Genomic DNA, 19,594 nt, shown 5'->3' with positions numbered 1-19,594 from the left:
TTCTGAAACTTCTGGCTTGAAAATAGGACTGAATTCATAGATATTCAAGTTTTTCTCACACATATGATTTCCCATCATTTCTAGTCAATGCTAAGTGGAAAATGTAAGGAAAAAAAACCCATTCATTTGCTTTAACTGACCCTTTTATATTTCCCTAATTAAAATTAATGCCAATTAAATCTAATACTTGCTGTGTTGTAACAAAAAACACTGAGAGTGTTATGGAGACTGACATTCTAAAATGCTAGAGGGGATAAACTGTACTTCTGCTGATGTCAGTACTGTTTTGTATAACTAGATGCAATGTAGCCTAGTGCCTTGAAGAGGGAATTAGGTGCCAGAACCCTTAGCTTCTATTCCCAGTTTAGCTGCTTGACATCTGATGCTAGAGTAGTTGGTTAATCTCTTTAGGCTTCAATTTTCCAGTACATAGAATATTAAATAATGATTCTTGCTATTTTTTGTAGTGGAAGATAATCTTTGTAAAGTGTTTTGTGGTTCCTTGATGAAAGACTTCATGTGGAAAATGTGCTAATGCTTCATTTCTCTATTTCATATGCACATGTTTTTTGAAATGGGCTTAGATTATTCCAAAAGTAGAAATAATTATTAATAAGTTTAATTTTATTACATGCAACAAATTATACTAATTTTACTAGAATATGGAGATCTAAAAATTACTATACACCTGATGTATTTCCAGTGGAATTATTGGTTGGGTTTTTTTCCAAAAATATTTTCACTATTTTTTGCTTTTAAATTGTCTTGACATGCAAAATGAACTTTGAAATCATGAAATTAGTGATTGGTTTGGAATGCTCTTTAATTTATAAAATTCTTGCTCAGAATTGCTTGGGAAAAAACCTACTCTTTGAATACAAGGCTATCACAAAAAAATTAGAATAGTTAGACTAATATGAGAAACATTTAGTAACAAAATACTGTACTTTGAAAAGGAGAAGAGTGTTTTGTTACTGCAGCTATGAAGCTCACTACAAGGGATGCTGGCTGGTAGCCACTGGTGTTAGTTTTTCATGACTCTTTTTAGTGTGTTGGTGCATTCTCCCAAGAATAATAGAAATCTGAAAGTAGATGGCGACAGGAGAGGGTGACTAGCCTTGATAGCATATATTTCTCATTTCCCCACTTGATTATCTCATATTGTCCGTCCATTGTCATAAATGTGGGAATATATAATGCAAATAAATCCAGGATCTTGGAAAAACTGGTCCCGAAATCCCCTTTGTTGGTTCCAGGTCAGAAAGTATTTAAGAACTCTACTGTGGGCTCCATTTCTTCTCTCACATACTGGAATGTGTAAATCAGAAAGTCTTTAGGCTTCTTTGCAGTTAGCAGAGGAGGAGCTTCTTTTCAATTCTCTAAGAATAAAACGTCTTGATGATGGAGACTTTGTGATTAAAGGAATTAATTTAGTTTACAGCAGGGTCTGGGAAGCAAGTAGTCTGATGTCAGGACAAAACAGTTTTTGAAAATCATTATTAGTAGAAAGAAAATCTATTTGGGAAAGGCACATGATCCACTGAAGTGCCCAAGGTAGCAGGGGCAAGATAGATGGGGAGGGATCTATCAAATAGTGCAGATTTGCTGAGGTTAATCCCATAATAGAAGAAATTGTCTTGTAGTTAGAATGCTAGCCTGGAACTTGGGAAACTTTGCTTTGCCAAAAGTTCCTATATCTCTTACACGACATAAGAGATCAGCATTCTGCTAGTCATGTAGTCTGGGTCATGAGGCTGTACTAGAAAAATAGGATAGCAGACCAAACTATGCTGCAGCATTCTGTCTGTTTTTTCAGACAAGGTTAGCAACCACGTGGGAAATGTCAGTAAATCTGAGTGTTACTGCTAAGTGATTTCTTCTTTATAATTTTAGCCAGGTTGCAGTAAATGACTGGGCATGCATCCAGTCTGTGGCGCCTTTCATTGTACTTCTGGTGCAGAACAGGAGCTTTGTTCCACGCTTCCTCGTTTGCCTGTTTGATTGCACCATAGAGGATTGTCGAGATAGTCCACTGGGAAAGAAAATAAGAAATAAATTCTATTAAGGCTAGGACCCTTCACCTATGTGTTAACTACTTTCTGTTTTATATTATTCTCAGGGGTATATGCCAAGAAAATAAGCAATGTCATGGAAAAAGAATACACAAGTGTACTGATCAAAAGTCCTACATCCTATGACATGAAAAATAGGAAGAGTTGTCTGATTCTGTAGGATACTTGGGTACCTGAAAAGGCAGATAGGTACCTCCTGGCCTTCTCAAATGTGTAAAGCAATTCCACATGAATTGTCTGATCCGGTTCACTACAACCTCATATAGAACTGTTTCTTCCTGTCTCATTCATGTTTCCATGCATTCATGCCTCTGTGTCAGTTCCACCTTGATAATTTTACTTTAAGAAAAATAATTTCTATTTAAATTTAAGTAACAAATGCTCATTGGTTACTGCAATTCTATATTTTCTTGCTCATTTGTTCAGTGGTAAGAAGACAAAATATTGATTCCTTATTTTGAATCTCTGATTTTTAGATATAGAGTTCCTTCTACATAACTTGGAACCTTGTTGACGTATATTTGACTTTTTTCAAAACAAATCATTAAAAGCCAGAATCATTTAGACCTTGATTTCAAACAAGTATCCAGGAAAATATGTTGATTATTTTTGTTTTTCTTTCCTAATATCCTTACTCAGAGAACTATATTATCGCATTACTCATTACCAGCTTACCTTTGTTTTCACCCAACTTCACTTCTTTCCATTTACTTGCTTACTGATACAGAATATGCCATTTTATAGTAGCATTCATATAAGAAATTTACCAGACTAGCTTCTTTCTTAACTCTACTGTGGTATATTTCAGCTGGTAGTGTTTCTGTTTCTTGTCAATTATTTCCTAGTTTTTCTTGAGTATATACATATTCCTTGTCTTGAATGTGGTTCTTATGCTGCAGATACTCATACGTGGTTATTTATTGTGTTTAGCTCGTAGTAGTACTCTTTGTACTGACCTAGGGGAAGTATCCTTCCTTTCTTAGTTTATAGTCCACTTATCTATTTGATTTGAATGTAGGACTTTCTTACATTAAAGCAAGCAAAAGTCTTTTCACTCAAAATTCTAGTGCTTGAGCAATCAAAACAATATTTGAAGTATAAAGTAGGATGCGAACATCACTCATTGGTAAACCAGAAGTCAAGAATACTCAAAGAAACCATTATCAGTACCACTTTTAAAATACAACAAAATTTTGTGCTTCTCTCTCACTACTAATTGGAGATATCCTTATAAATTTTAATACAGTCAAAAATTAGGAAGAAATTTACACTGGTACTTATTTTCTTTAACACTCTGACATTATACTGTTGTTTTAAAAACAGATGTAGAAATTATGTTTAAAGTCCTTATGCACAGCAGTTTGGTATAGATTGCCTGTACTTTACTTACCTAAAATATCAAAAAACCCTGCAAAATATTTAAAATTCTTGATTCTTTATAATAAAAATATAGCCCTTCTAATTAATATTAATAGTAAGGAAGATATCATGAAGTCTTAGAAAAAATATTCTAAAACTGCATATGGACTACTCACATAATTGTCTTTAAACTAGTATTGTATTTGTCTGCCTTAATCTATATATTGGATCACGGTACTTGTGCTCCCTTTTATTTGTAAAGCTCTTGAACCTTTTAGTGCTGAATAAGCAAAGCAAGAAAATCAAGAATAATTTTTAAAAAGCACTGAATTTCAATCACATTTGCCCTTTTAAATGTGGTATGTGAAAAAACAGCAGAAGAGCAATAGTATTTACAAGAATCTCATAGCTGCCCTCATTTTCTGTTACCTGCAATTATGAAGCTGCTTCTGTCAACCAGAAGACATTTCTCTGTGAAGGTAACCAGTTCTACAAGATACCAGATGCTATTGCTGACTCTGTGACTGTTTGGTTTGCATATCAATACTGATTCTCCATTTTGTGAATAAACTGTGCAAATGTGAAGACTTTCAACTTCAAAGCTTTATTTTCTGTTCTACATATCATAACTCTTTTTTCCCCTTCATTTGTTTTCACTGAGATGTTTTATTATCTCTGCCACACATATGCAGTTCTCACATTAAACAGTGTGGGAGGATATTTATGTCCAGTGTCAAACATGAAAAATATGTCATACTTCCTTGCAATGATAATGTTTGCTTAAAACTTTTTATCCTTCCCAGCAATGACATTACAGACCTTGCGAAGTTTGTGTTTAGATGTGGAACGCTGTTTTATATGCCAGCAGCAGAATTACTTTAATCTTTCAAACTGTTTGTGACAGTCATAACTGTTTTCATCATTCAAAGATCAGTGTATTTAAACAGATGAAAGAGTGATTTACATAAATTGGCATGAGCCTGCAAAGCAGAAATCCTTATTGCTGCGGTACTCGGAGATTTTACAGTTAGACAATAGCCTCAGTCCATAAGACACCAAATAAGGTGTCCTGGAATGTGATTGCATCCATATGCCTCTAACTAATGCAATATTGACACAGGGAGCTGATTCAAAGAACAAGAGTTTGCTCTGAAATGAACATGTTTCTTCCTATACTAGCAGAAGAATTACCAGCATCAAAGTTCTGAAAATTGATGTTAGTTAAAAATATGACTTTTGAGAAAATTTTCAATTGATTGTTTTTGAGACAGGCATACATCCGATTGCTATAATCAGTTCCACTATAACCATGAATTGCTATAAAAATTGAAGGGTTAAATGCCATTAGAATGTGGAATATGAATGTAATTTAGGAGCACTTCTAATTAAATGTGCAATAGGTCATCCTCTGTTAGAAGACAGGGAAAGAATTTCAGAGACCACAGTTCTTTCCAGCTTTTTCTGAATTGGATTGTCTGTGTTACACTGAATTATGATGGCTGACATGAAATCATTGGCATTACATAACAGAGGAGGATTTCCTGTTAATGGCAACTGAGTGACAAAATGAATGTTAGTATTACTACCCTTGATTTAATACCAAAAATGATGACATATGTGATAGTTATAAAATGTATACCTAGAATTATTGATACCTTTATTATAATCACTGTTAGCTTGTCTGGAATCTAACATTTTTTCTTAAATTCTTGTCAACACCCTTATTTTCTGTTCAATTACTGTGGATTTCTTCCAGTACTCATATCACAGACCTATAAGCAAACTGAATCTTAGGTCATATGTGTTGCATTTCCATAGGTATCCTATTAGGTTCTTCTTTTAGTCCAGCTGCTTTCTTCTTCTTTACTGTATTGTATTGAATTTCCTGCACAATCTCCAGTTTATCTATTTAGTATCTTCCTGCGTCTGACTATTCTCTGCACTGATTTGCAACTCCATGTTAGCATGCAGTTTATCTGGATTTGCTCTACTATCCCTTCCATGGCACATCCTGGGCTTATAACATCCTATTTATGCTGATATTGAAAGTCATTGTACTAATAGAATTTAAATCCCTCTGAAAGCTTTCCTTGACAAGAAATCAGGATACTTGCTGATTAATTATTTTAGATTATATTTCCTATGAACAAGTTGCTTACATGGATGGAATGAATTATTGCAAGGAAAGAGTGGAGTCACGAATTAGAAAGGACAGGATAAAGGAGATTAATGTGCTTATTTAAATAACAAAGGGCTTGAACACACTTGTTCTCAGAAGACTTTCATACCTACTATCATACTGGTCACTCTCTCCTTATGTTTGTCCCTGACTTCTGTAATTTCAGACCATACCTATGGATCAAGTTTGGAAATACCTTTCACTGTACCATTTCCTGCTTTCGGTTTGTTGATCATTTTTCTCAACCATATTTGTTACCTGTGTAGACAAATGAATATCCTATTTTAAAGTTTTTCATGAGGGATTGATACAAATATGTGTTGCTGAAAATTTGAGCAGGAAAATGTAGCTCTCTGGATTAGGATCTATAATGGTGTAAGCTATGGTTTTCTTTGTTAAGCAACAATAACAGATAAAGTCTGTACACCAGACATGAAGTAGCCATCAAAAAGAAGTTTCTTTCAAAGACAGAAAGACAAATAAATTTGACACTCAAATTTGTTGAGTAGGGTGTAGTAGAACTATTTATTCTGAGAACAAAAACAACCATCACAACGTTCTTAGGGTAATTCTGAGACTTTTGAAGCTAGTTAAAAGACAAAGTACGAGATTGCTACTAAGCTCTCACAATTGGAGAATGACAGAGTAAAAAGATGTGGATGAAACAGTGTGGTAAGATTACAATTACCATAAAAGACAGACTTCTTCTAAATCCAAGAAGCGTCCCTGATTTCCGAAGGTCACTTTAGCTTCCTCTGCAATCTCTTCATCCTCTGCTGTGATTTTTTTGTGACTAAATAATTCAGATGCCAGGGCAAGATATTTAAAATACCTTGCACTGGAATGCAATTTCAGTGACTTTGTCCTGGCAATTTTGCTTAGGCTTGAAGGCTTGCTGTTTATAAAATTATGATCATATCATTTCCCTGGACTTTCTTGCATTTCTGTATTTTTTCCTTCACAGACACTAGGCTGCTTCTGAGTCACGTCCGGCATGACCTTTCATGCTTGATGTTCAGCACTCTTCAAAACTACAAATAGCTTTGTTGTGAGGCTTTAAATTCCAACAGGAGTATCCTAATTCCAGGAGTTTTCAGCCTAGTACTGAAACTTAAAAATAATTTATCTGATTTTGTGATCCTGCTAAATACCTTTGTTTTGTGTGATTTCCATTCTTATAGGAATGTTTTTTCCTGAGCACTTACAGTGCTTCTTTGTGTCAGTGTACCAGAGGAGAAGTCAGTAGTTTTTTTTCTCTTAATAGATGTATGAATGGAATTGGAATTGTATTTCTATCAGAGCATATAAATCAACCTAAACATTGTATTAGTGTCAGGATTTTTTAACTATCTAAGCTTTGTCCAAAGTCAGCTACTTCGAAAGAGTCTAAAAATAAATAGAACTTCTTTGCAGCTACCGTAGAGCATAATTTGGGATATAAGTAATTGTACAAAGCATGTGTTTAAAATCTTTCCTCTTGAAAAGACTAGGTAGGGTCTGAAGATGCCCACCCCCAAGCATTGCCATCTCTGGAATGGAATGGGGCAGCAGAGAGTTCTGCTGCAGAGCTGGCAAGCAAATCGGACCAGACACAGCAGCGTAGCTTCACTGGCCAAACAAGCACATAAAAGTTAAAGTTTATACATGCTAAAAGGCAAAACTGCTTTATAAAATCTATTTGTTTTGACTATCTATAATGTTACCAGTGCAGTAATCAGTGTGTGTGTTTAATGTGTTTCTGTACCTCTAATTTTGCACAAAGGGCCTGAGCCAGGTATGACTGAAACCATTAGAATAATTTCTCTCTCTTGTCGCTTGCACACCATTCTTTTTTCTTAAAAAGGATCCTTCTAGGAATACAGTATTCATTAAAGAATAATAAAAAAAAATTTTGTAATAACAATAAGCTTATTAATAGGGTGGAGAAGAAAAAGATAATTTTATTTCAGCTATGTTACAGAATTTTACATTTTATTCTGTAGATTTTCCCTTCATACTTTTCAATACATTTGAACTATACTCCAATCTATAGTGGATATGCATGCAAGCACATTTTTATATTACTAATGATTTTATTATTTTCCAAATCAAAGTTAATTACTTAATGAAATCTTAGGCAGCTAGAAAGGGGTTTTTTTTTTCCAAACATAATGAAGACTAAAATACTGAACCAGAGGCCAGCCTTCTATATCAGTATCAGAGATGCTAGTAGAGCAATGTGAAGAAGTTTGCTGTATACCTGGTCTGCAGTTGTATAAGAAATTTTCAAAACAAGGAGTATTCATTTGGCACACTTCACTGAAGTGCAGTTACAGCAATTATAAAAATGAATAACAGCCAAAAGGTACCGTAATACTTCACTGCACTTACCTTTCAGTATAAATGTCTAATACCAGCAGTGAGTTTTGACTTTGTTTTCATTGTGATTTGCTTTTCCTTTAAACAGAGGTAGCCATGTATTTGATAATCAGTCTGGGCTTGAGGTCCCCCTCCCCCCTGTGTCTGTATGGCAGAACAAAAAGGGGGAAGGTGACTGTCATACTTCCAAGCAGCACATTTTTAGAAGGTCAGAATGATTAAACTCTTTCTCAATAATGCAGTTTTTCTATTCATGCTTTTTATTGACAGTCTTTGTTTCTTAAAGAACCTTCATTGCTTCTTTTATTTAAACAAAAACGTAGCAAAGAAACAGATGTGTCCCATATAAAATATGCAATAAATCTTGTCTCACAAATTCCTTGCTCTGAACTTTCTGACAGAAACTGTCAAATATCCACTTTAATTCTGGTATAAAATGTTCACTTTGTGTCATGGCGCCAACCACCATATGCTGGAATAAAGTGAGTAACCAGCAATAAAAAAAGGCAACATGCGCACCTTTGAAACCGTACAAGCAATCAACAGTGAGAAAGGTCTATATAAATCTATGGAGAATTAATCTCAGCTTTGCCACTATCCTGCTGTGCGTTTACAATGAGACTTTGCTCCCGACCACCAGAAGTGGCTTACTTTGCAGAAGGAGTGTATCCTAATGAGGGGGAAAGGTATGGAAAGCAAAGCAGCAGCTTTTTTTAAAAAAGAAAAAGCACCCCCACCCTGTGGATCACCTAGAAGAGCATGTCCTAGTGTGTTCAAACATGTGGGGCCACTACACTCCACGCCTTGCTGTGCGTTAGCTGATCATGCGAAACCAATCTTTCCTGAGCTCAATCAGCAGAAATGGCTTTAGCTTCATAAATCATTGTTAGCATCCCACAGGAGGAGGCAATGCTATGGCTTTTCTCTCCTAAAACTTTTCAGGCCACCAGTTTCACAAGCTTTTCTGAAATTAGTTTCATTCTGTTTCTATAATTACCTATTCTTTACCCACCAGATTAGCTGTTGGCTCACCATCCAATTAACATATTGTTTTGGTATTTACATCGATCACGCATTTTTGAGAAGACCTGCTTCCCATTGGTAATAACAGTCATTCATCATGCATTCAAATGTATTGTCCTTGATTTGAAAATGTGCTGATCCTTAATGTTTTTACTTCTGCTTACAACAGAAGATTGTAGTTATAGTAAATCTGGATAGTTAATTTTCCCAAACACAGAACAGATTGGATTTAACCTTGTTCTGTTTGAAAGGATTAGAACTAATTTTCCAGTTCTGTAAACTGTTTAGATACAGTTAGTCATCTCAAAGAGATTAATCTGCAAAAACACATTTGGAATTAGACCACAACACTATAGGAGTTTATTAAAAAGCAATTAAAACTATAATATATGTCTATAGTGTTTAAGCACTAACAGGCTTTAAAAACTATTTATTTTCTGGAGCCACAAGTATGGGAGGATGAGAGATTAATTCTGGCTAAACTGCATCTTAATAGAATGCAGTCTATAATAATTTAATTGGAATAATTATAATACAGTAAAAGCATCATATTAAGAAATACAGATATATGTTGAGAGAGTTGAGAAAATATGTATAAAAAGTTCTTTTTTTGTAGTTAGTTCTAATGTTCTGGTAAATGACCTTCAACACTTTTTCTGGCAAATTTACAGACAACATTATCAGTTTTAAAAGAAACAATTTCCTAGGTTTTTATTACCTATGATAATAAACACTGTCTTGCTTGAGTGTGTTCTGATGTAGAGTGTGTGTGTGTGTACGTACACAAAGGTCTGTACTTTGTTATGCTTCAGTAACATAAAAAATACTAAACATTTTACAATGCTTATTTTCTTCATGTTTAATATTAATTAGTCCTTGCCCTGTACGTAAGATATAGGTTGGTAAGTAATAGTCACAATTACATATCGGAAAACTTGGTTGAAGTTAACTTGCCAAGACTGCACAGAGACCCTTTGTATGATAGAAACGTTTGTACGTTTTCATCATTGGATGTGGGTTTCTTAGTTTAAAAACAATTTTTGTACCACTGCAAAGGAAAATAAACTTGTAAGGGCTGGTTCAGGGAAGCATGATTAAGACCGCATGGAAGCAAGTGTTCTGAAGATTGTTTTGAAAGGATTTAAGATGTCTATACTACTATTTAAACCATCTAAAAAAATTGCATAGCCAAATCCTATGTTAAAAATGTGACATTTTCTAATTTAGAGAAGAGGTAAAGGAAACAAAGCTTATGTGATCCTACTGCCTGTTGTTTGTTCCCCTGCCAGTAATTTTTTAATGCACTGGCCAATTTTGAGTAAATGTGATGGAGTTAGAGGTCCTAAGATACTAAGCTCCTAAAATTGCAGTAAAAATATGTGACTAAATGGAGAAGTGTGACCCTATTAGCCTTCCAAGGACAGAAAGGCTGTATCATGAACTCAACCCTTATTAAACATTAATGAATCCACCTGGGAACTAACTCTATAATACAGATCCATAGTAGACTAAGTTTCATTGGTTCCATTGCTCCTGGAACTACTTGTTTAACTCATACCATTGAGGAAAGATCGGTTGGGGGATGGCGGTAGGAGTGTTTTTTAGGGGTTTTTGCCTTCTGGTATGATAGAATAGAAAACTGTGTTAACGTACAATGAAATATTTACATGCAGCTTCCAGGTTGTCTGTTGAATTTCATGAGTTCGTAAAGCCTACAAATAAAAGGTTAGTGACTAGCTAAAGAAAGTTAATCAAATAATACATTAGAGAAAAACTATCTGCTAGGAGTCTGTTTTTATTATCTTTGAAGTATAACATTGTTATCAGACAAAAAGCTCCTATCTAAGAGTGATAGACTATAGCCATGTTAAATAATCTGTAGTCGTACTGAGTACGAAGTTTTCAAATTGGAAATTGAAAACAATCAAAAATAAAAAGGAAAATATATCACACTGTATTCTCTCATTTGCTGTGTTTATATATGAAGTTAGTTCTTAAGTGGTAAGATTTCTTTTGTGTAGAACTAACTCAAAAATAATAGAATAATGTGGAAATTTAGTCTTTATGATATAGAGATATACAGATACACCTTGAGATACACAGATTTTTCTTGAGTACATTTCTTCCTAGAACAAGACACACAGTATTTTCAGCACCTGCTCCAAAATTTCTGATACTTCATAATTTGCTAAAAACCCTTAAAGTTATTTGGAAAGCCTTTTTGAACTTTGGAGTATAAATGTCTGAAATTACAAAATTCCTTTTTTCTGTGAGTACCTCATTTCTGAGCACTTTTCTACCTTCTATTGTTATATGCTTTATTATGTGGTGTGTTTTTTAGAAGTAAAATGAACAGCCCTGAAATTGTATTCTATCTGCATGAACTGTAATAAAACTTTCCATTATCCCCATAGCCTATGATACCACATTCAAAACTGAATTTCCATGTCTTTAAAAATTCAAAAACTCAATTTTCATACTCAGTATCTTACTTATTCTTGTCAAGCCATGTTTTCAAAATACAGTATTTTCCAGTTTGATAATTAAAAAAAAAAAAAAGGAAATAAAAATAACTTCCATTCTCTAATTTTACATCCTCTTGCATTCATATATGTATTGTCATGAGTACTTGTTTATTTGCATATGACATTTGTTAACTTGTTTAAAACATTCTGTTCATTTAATTTTCATTCCTTTAAAATTCACATTTCAAGAAAGTAGATTCTGGCAAGTGTCAGGTACCGAAATATGTTTTAGTTTGTAATAGCATCCAAATAGGTCATTTATAACACTTGCTATGTATTTTCTCAGTGCTTTTGTGTGCAGGGCCTTTAAGCCAGTAAGATAACACTAATAATAGAAAGATTAAATGAATGTTGGTGATACCTAAGAACACTTTGTTTGAGCTGATAGCCGCGTGCAGTTGGCTTTGCTATTATCAGCTAACTGATAGTATCTCATTTTCTCATATTTTCTACATTGAAAACTAGAGCTCGTTTAACATTTTGATGATGAATCCAGTGACTGGACACCATGGCTATAGTCAAAAAATAACTGTAGACTTGATTTTTATGCATAAAAATAATAAAACCATCCAAATGATCTGATTGAACTAAAGCTTAAGACACGTATTGTCTGTAGTGATTTTTCTATGTGGATATATGCTCTAAAATAGCAGTCCTTAGGAGTGCACACTTTCATTAGGTTGTTCGTGATAGTTCTTTTCATCTCATAGAAGTGTGCTGTGCCAGCAAGAGCTCTGTTGTGAAAATTTTGATTTTATCATGCTATTACTTGTAGTCCAGTAGTTTTCTTTATATTCCCATGCATAAAGAATAAGGAAGGAAAAAACCTTCATACCTTCCTCTGAATACTGAATAGTTGGTTAAAAGGGTGCTTTGTGACACCTGCAAAGTGTGATTTCTGGCAGTGCTTTTTAAAAGAGGCCAAAATGTGTCCTTTTCCCTGGACTTCTAACGGATGTCTTAGCAAAGGATTTCTTAAAAATGAGGTCTATTCAGAAGGTTTATATGGCAACAGACCTACTGAAGCCAAAATCAAGGGAGGCCAAACTCAGTCTTGCTGTTGATCCTGCTCTTCTTCGTATCGCTGTAGTGTAGTGTAGTCTAGGAGTATAAGCACGTGCCAAATTCTGTACAGAAAACAAAGAACATCTGTACCCATTTCGATGATCTCTCCAATCTGTTACCCACCTAGAAGGCCTTCTTTGAGCTTTTTCTTGCACCTGGCTAAGTTCCCAATTAAATAGAGTCATTAAGAACAGTTTCCTTTGTATGACTGTTTTATTTGGGGGTGGAGATATCTATGATGTACTTTTACTGTAGGGTCTTCTGACTTCAGCTTCTGATACCCAGGAATGGAAAATTTGGATTACAGTTTGGATTTCAGAAAATTTGGATCTCAGTTATCAAATGCTGATAGGTTTCATACTTTTAAAAGGACCAGGAAGAATAGGGGCCATTGTTGTATATTCTGCTTATTCTATAATGTCATAGAATGTGACATTTGGCACTTGGAAAGGAAAAAAAAAAGATGACCAAATTGGACCTTTCTGGGTTTATACATTTCTTCCTCAACCCTTGATTAAGAGACTAGTACCATTCTAGCTTTCCAGGTCATAGGTAGGCTTCTTCTTTTGACACTTTTTTGGCATGTCTGCTAAGAGGTTTTAGTCTTGACTAATAAGGAAGGTGTGTTCTTGTGAGCCTAGGAAATGTCATAATAGCCTCTTCTCACTGTCTTAAAAGCCTCTGTCCAGGCTCTAAAGTTCAGAGAGGAATTTCAGTAGGGTTTTTTTGTTGTTTTCATTTTCGCATGTGTTTCGCTTTTTGTCAATGCCTTATCTAAGATTCTGTCTTAATCTTAACAGCAGTTGGTTAGAAGGTGTCAGTCAGAAAAGACCTATCTTCTCCTTTGGGGCAAAAAATGCAAATACCTTATTTTTGTTTTTTTTCCTCCCTCAAAAAAACCTATAATTTTCCCAGCCCTAAATGTTCATGAAGCATACCTTTTTTGAGCTACATGAAATCAGCCTTGAAATACAAAACTAATAGTTCTGACTTCTCCACCCTAACAACTAGTTGTCCAAGAATTTGCGTAAATGTGAGGATGCACATTCCTCCAGAATGTTTATAAAACAAAGTTTTAAATCAGATCTTTCAGTGTTGAAAATAATGAGATTCTGAAAAATGTGAAAGCGGTAATGGACACAACTAAATCATTAGACTTGTGTGAGCCATCCTTCTTAAATGCATTCATATGTTTAATGTGGCAGAGAAATAACATTAGTAAGTGTTAATTTTTTTTATTTGAGATGTAGATGTAATGTAAGATTTTTGTGCAGTTGCGTGTCCCCATTTTTCTTTCTTTGTCATCTTAGATTAAGTTGTCTCATCATTCTGCTTGCCTCTGTCAGTTCCAGGCCTTCTCCAACTTTCAGTCTGTACCAAGATTCAATCTTTTTCTTCCTTCATTCTTTGAGGAACCATTTCATAGTAGCCTGCTGCATGAAGAGATCTTGGCTCTGTTGTAATTGGGAGCTGCTATGTGTACATAAGACCCATTACAAATATATGTATTTTCTGGTATTTTCTCAGAATAGTGTTATTCATCCTGTTTCATCCTCTGCTAGTAAAATATGGTTTGTAAAGTAATAAGGGTTTTTACCATTTCACTCTAGTACGTTTTCACTCTTAGAACTATTTCAGGATCATGCCTCTTCACATTTTAGTAAAAGGACAGCCCCAGAACTATTTTAAGTTCATAAGGTAAATCTGTAAGATAATACTCCTTTTACTCTTTTATTCTTTGAGCTAGACTCAGGCACCAGGATGTGTAATATTTCCCAGTGATTGGCCTTCAGAGTCTGTCTATAACTGTTCGTATTATAAAAGACTATTTTATAGCAGATTGGAACTTCATATTTTGTTGATACTTGCTTTCCTTTCAAAACTTTTGTCTCTAAATAGACACAGAAATTCTTGACTGATCCTGGCTTTCATTCCTATATTCAAAGAAGATGTATGTGATCTGGGACTCTATTCAGGATATGGACTTAATCAAATCCAAACAGCAGAGCATATTAAGAAACTGCATTTGGACATGAAACCAGACAGTAAATTTTTCTTTTGACAATTTGCTGTCATTTTCAACGGTAGTCCAGCGTAATGACTCAGAGTCAGAAGGATGTCTCCTTACAAAATGCAGCTTATGGGAACTCATTTTGAAGGACCTCTACATAATCTGTATGCATGTAATGTAGACCATCTATGCCTACATTATAGAATAATTTGGTGCACTGGAAGTGGATCAGGAGATTGAAACAGCAGAGGCTGGCACCGCTATATTTAATGTATGTGGTTTAGGGATTTTACTTTAAGTTAGATTTACTCTAGTCTTTTCTTCTGAAGTGAGTGTCTCGTGTGACTCAAAGCTGTCTGAAGGATCAAGCATTGTTTTAACCCTTTTGTCCCTATTAAGGATTGGAGGGGACTTGGTGTGGAGCTACCTGTTTAATTTCCTCTGCGAGCACCAGAACTTCTTTGCAAACCAAACTAAACCAAAGCTCAATAAATGAAGATAGTGAGGGAATTCACTTCAAAACCATGCTGCTACTACAGCAAATCGAAACACTAATGTCAAGAGTCACTGTATTTCATTATTCACTTCAGTCATCCTTTTATGCAATACAAGAAATAGTGAAAGAAAGTATTAGGAGGCTATTGCAAAACAAACAAAATGAGATTGTTTAAGGAGAGACTGGACAAGTTCATGGAAGAGAATCCATTGAGAATTACATAGAAATGGCATCCAGTGTCCAGTGCAGGAAGTCTCTGAACTGTAAAACCGTGGAGACAGAGAACACGGAGGAAAAGGATAGTATGCTTGCCCTGTTCTTTTATTCTTCCTGAGCACCTGCTTTAGGCTCTGCCACAGGCAGGATATTGGGCTAGATGGATCCTTGTGCAGATCTAATATGGCTGTTATTACGTTCTTAAATTAAGGAAACTGAGGAAACTGCAATCAAGTATGTAGTGTAAGGAGGAAAGAATTTTATGATCCCACTTTAGCAAAAAAGAAATCCTTTGAGACTAAATGGAGTGTTGCCAGAGAAGTAAAAAGAAAGATATTTTTTGATTTATGCAGTTCATTTTAATTGCCCTCAATAATTTCCTGAATTAATATGAGGCTTGATATGTTGACTATGGGGCTTCATTGAGGAATCTGTTGAGGAAAATATAATCTTTTTCTCCTTTACATTCTAAGTGACAGATTTAGTTGAAAATTGAGAAACTGCCACTCTTTCCAACCATTTCCAGTAAATAAGTCTTTAAAATCACAGAATATTTGAAGAAACAGTATAAATGTGTTACAGAAAAAATATTATGGACTAAAAAGTGTTTCATGGAAACCTTTACTGATAGTATTGAGAGTGTTAGTTATTGCAGGGGGGGGAACAGGGAAGGAAGAGCAGGATATTATAAATAAGTGAAATATTATAAATACTCAGTACTTAGAAATTATATAGAAGACTAGCAGATTGCTCTGGTTTCTTGTTACACATGTTATGTAGTATTTGTAACTCCTATTTAGCTGGAATTTGTTGCATGGAGTTGTTCTTTTGTTCTCTTAACAAGTCTCAACATCTTAATTTCACAGAAATGCTTTTAAATAATTCTTGGGTAGAAATGTTTATAGTTAAAATACAGAAAAACCTGGTTGTCATATAATACAGTTATTTTCTTGCTTCTTTTTTCCATTATGTTCACACACACACACACACACACACACACACACACACACACACACACACACACACTGTTCTATTAATGTAAACTTAGCATGTTCCTTCCTAACAGTCATACATTTTTTCCACTTTCTAAAACAAATTAAAATTCTTTTCCTCTGCCTTCCCTTATTCTGTTCTTACAAGATTAAAAAACAGTAAGTCAGGTTTTATCACCTAGCTATAAAGCTATAACTATGTTGTCTATATTAGTTACTGTGTTCTTGTTTAGGTATAGTTGTATCAAGGACTTCTATTTCTGTTGTAACAGTTTTTGATCTCCTTAAAAACTGGAAAGCAATTATTAATGTAATCATAAACTGTAAAATTTTATATCTAGTTCAGCTTTTAACCCTCTGTGCTTTTCCATATGTAGTTAATTCTGTGTCACGATGAACTATCAGAATTCTGAGTGACATTTTCAACTTCTAATGATATAAAAATGTAAGAGCTGTGGAAATCATTACCATAGTGTGAATTAAGTATAACAGATTAACTTTAGCCAGCTGAATTTCTCAGGATCCTGAAACAAAAATAATAAATCAAAGCTGCCCTACTTCATTTGTAGCTGTCTTGCCACCAAGATTTGATGCTGAGAATTCAATGGTATAGAATTCATTGTTTTGCTTGCGCAGGGCTCACAACATTGCTCCTTGCTTTTCCATACTGAAATAATCTGAGTAAGTGCCTCCAATGCATTTGCCCAATATAAGTATGAGTTGAAATTAATTTCTGTTTTGTTAGCATACAGCAACATTCTGAAGTAAGCCAGTTTTTAAATGATTTTAACTACCTTAGCACAAACCTCTGTGTAGATATCGCTTTCTCAGTGGCCTTGTCTGTGAACTGAAGTTTATAACTATAACTATATTTCAACCAGTGTAAGCACTGCTGTACACTGAGCAGCATAAAGATACCGTTCCTTATCTTTGTATCATCACAGAATCTGAATTCTGTCTATATTAATGTTTGCACTTACAAAATTGTTCCTTTGTGGAATAGGAATAACTTTTCCACTTTCCTTTTTTTTTTTTTTTTTTTTTTTTACATATGTGGTATTCTGCTGCAGATTTTTTTATGGAATTTTTATTTGGAATTAAGAAGATTGATCAACATTTTGTGAAGTAACTAATGGTTTTGAAAGCTGTAGTGCTTGAGTATCCAGCTCAGGAAACATTTTCAGAAGTGCAGAGTACCCATCCTTTGAAAATCAAATCTTTTTAAATAGTTCGTGTGAGTATTCAATAACAGAGGTGCTCAGATTCACTAACCATATTTCAAACACTTGGCTGCTTTTTCAAGAAATCATGTACATACCATACATTTAAAACTTGGTACATGTGTTTTCACTTTCCAACTTCCTGAATACGATAGCTATATGGAACAGTTGGTGTTAAGTATGTTTGATACCTGTTCAGCAATTTCCAATTATTTGCATTGCAAAAACAGGTTTAAATTTGTAAGTTTTGGTCTGCAACAATAAAGAAACATAGACAAGTTAGTGTTCTGTTTTTAAATTGGAAATTCAAGTTTGATTATTTGCTTTTTATTCTGATTAATGTCTACTACTGCATATTGTAGTGATGGGTTTAAAATGACTTTTCAAATCTGATACACTTCATTGGTACATTAGGAGCATTCATTTAGCTACTATATACAAGAATTAATAATTGAAAATAATGAAATGTTTATCACTTTATTATACCTTGTACACAACCTATCAAATTTTGAATGCAATAAATGTGTAATCTGCGTGATCTCTAAAACATTAAGGCAATAATTCATATCTTGGGAATGTTTTTCATTGGCAGCTAAAGAAGAACATAAAAAAGAAGAGAGCAGTTTGGAAAATGCACAAAAATGGTAAGTTTTTTGCTAGTGTTTTCTAACAGTTTATTTTAGTCAAAGATGTTATTGATGTTAGGAATTATGTTAAACAGGAAAAAGCATCTGCACTTCAAAGAAGAAATACCACGCTTCCTGACAATTTCTTATGTAGTCTTCCAGGAAAAAGTTTAATGGAGTTTTTAGCTGATCTACTGTGTTTGAGGTTTGATTACTGTCCACATTGAATTGGATACTAGTCTTAAAGAATATTGCAATAACTGATTAACTACTTAGCGTAGTAAAAATATATTCCACTGTCACTGCACCTTTTCACCATTTAGGCTATTGAATGTACACTAAGAAACCAGTGAAATTCTAATCTTTAATTGTCTGAACAGCTATGCCTTACTTATGCCAGAGGAGGCACACTAGGGGAAGAAGTGAGATAAGCTGATGGTTTCTAGACAGATTATAAATGACATAAGTTACTATTTCTAATAAATATTGTTCACCAAGTTATATTTCTGCGAGGTTAGAGGATCTGCCTTTAACCTTGCTTATGTTAGCTATGAAACTGCTATAATTTGGTTGAGGTAATTTTAATTGTCACAGCTTTTAGATGCTTTATTGTAAAGCTACGACAAAAGTATTCTTTGTGTGTGAAAAATAAAAATCACAGTATTTTCTTTGAAAGTGACTTTCATTTATATTTTCTTGTGCTTTCCAGGATTTTTTGCTCTATTTATATAAAATGTAGCATATTTTAAAAGATTTTGTAATAAGTTTGCAAAACAGAACTTTTCTTGCATTTTTTGAAGAGCACCTATAAAAAGAATAATAGATAACATTGTTTTGTCATCTCAAAATTAGAAAAAGTACTTTTCTGTTTATCTCAACTCTGTTGTGATGCCATGCAATAAATGTAGAATTGTGATTAATGCATCATAGTGTATATTGGTCATAGATTAAATTCTTTTTAAAAGCTTATCAATATTTTTTCTTCACTGTCACTAAAGGCATATCTGTGATAATTTAGATTTTTGTCTGACTTGTGAGATTTGGCCCAGAGTCAGTACACCTAACTGAGACAGCTATGCCTCCTTAGGTGGTCAAAAAAAGATAGGAACTTCCCAAATGCAGTCCGAGTCTCGGGTGGACTGTTTCCATCTGCTGCAGCTGGTGCCTAAATTGGCTGAACTACTGACTAACAGGTCAGTTGGGGCTTTCCCCCTTAATTTCATCTGTCCAGATTGGCTGGCTGGCTGGCTTCCTACCTAACTACCTACAAACCTACCTTCTGTGGCACGTTCACTTTCACATTCTACCTGCTTTGCAGCCTTTCTGAAGTAGACTCACCAGGGTGTGCAGGCACACTGAACATAATTTGCAGCTGACTTAAGAAATTAGTTGTCTGATACAGACTTTGGGTTTTTCAATTGCTAACTACATGTTCAGTATTTTAAATTACTG

At 34.4% G+C, this 19,594-nt stretch overlaps 1 protein-coding gene across 2 annotated transcripts in view; it reads left to right on the top strand.

Moving 5' to 3' along the window:
• The window catches only part of FMN1 (formin 1), a 147,144-nt gene that overhangs the window by 108,433 nt on the left and 19,117 nt on the right, over window positions 1–19,594 (top strand). For both annotated transcript variants that reach the window (XM_026093934.2, XM_026093935.2), the window contains exon 14: window positions 18,109–18,160. In XM_026093934.2, the coding sequence (XP_025949719.1) occupies window positions 18,109–18,160 (52 nt within the window). The remainder of the gene's footprint in view (window positions 1–18,108; window positions 18,161–19,594) is intronic.

Source organism: Dromaius novaehollandiae, chromosome 5 (assembly GCF_036370855.1).
Source record: "Dromaius novaehollandiae isolate bDroNov1 chromosome 5, bDroNov1.hap1, whole genome shotgun sequence".
NCBI classification, from domain to species: Eukaryota; Metazoa; Chordata; class Aves; order Casuariiformes; family Dromaiidae; genus Dromaius; species Dromaius novaehollandiae.
The sequence above is the reverse complement of the archived record's forward strand: the minus strand, read 5'-3'. Positions and strand labels throughout refer to the sequence as shown.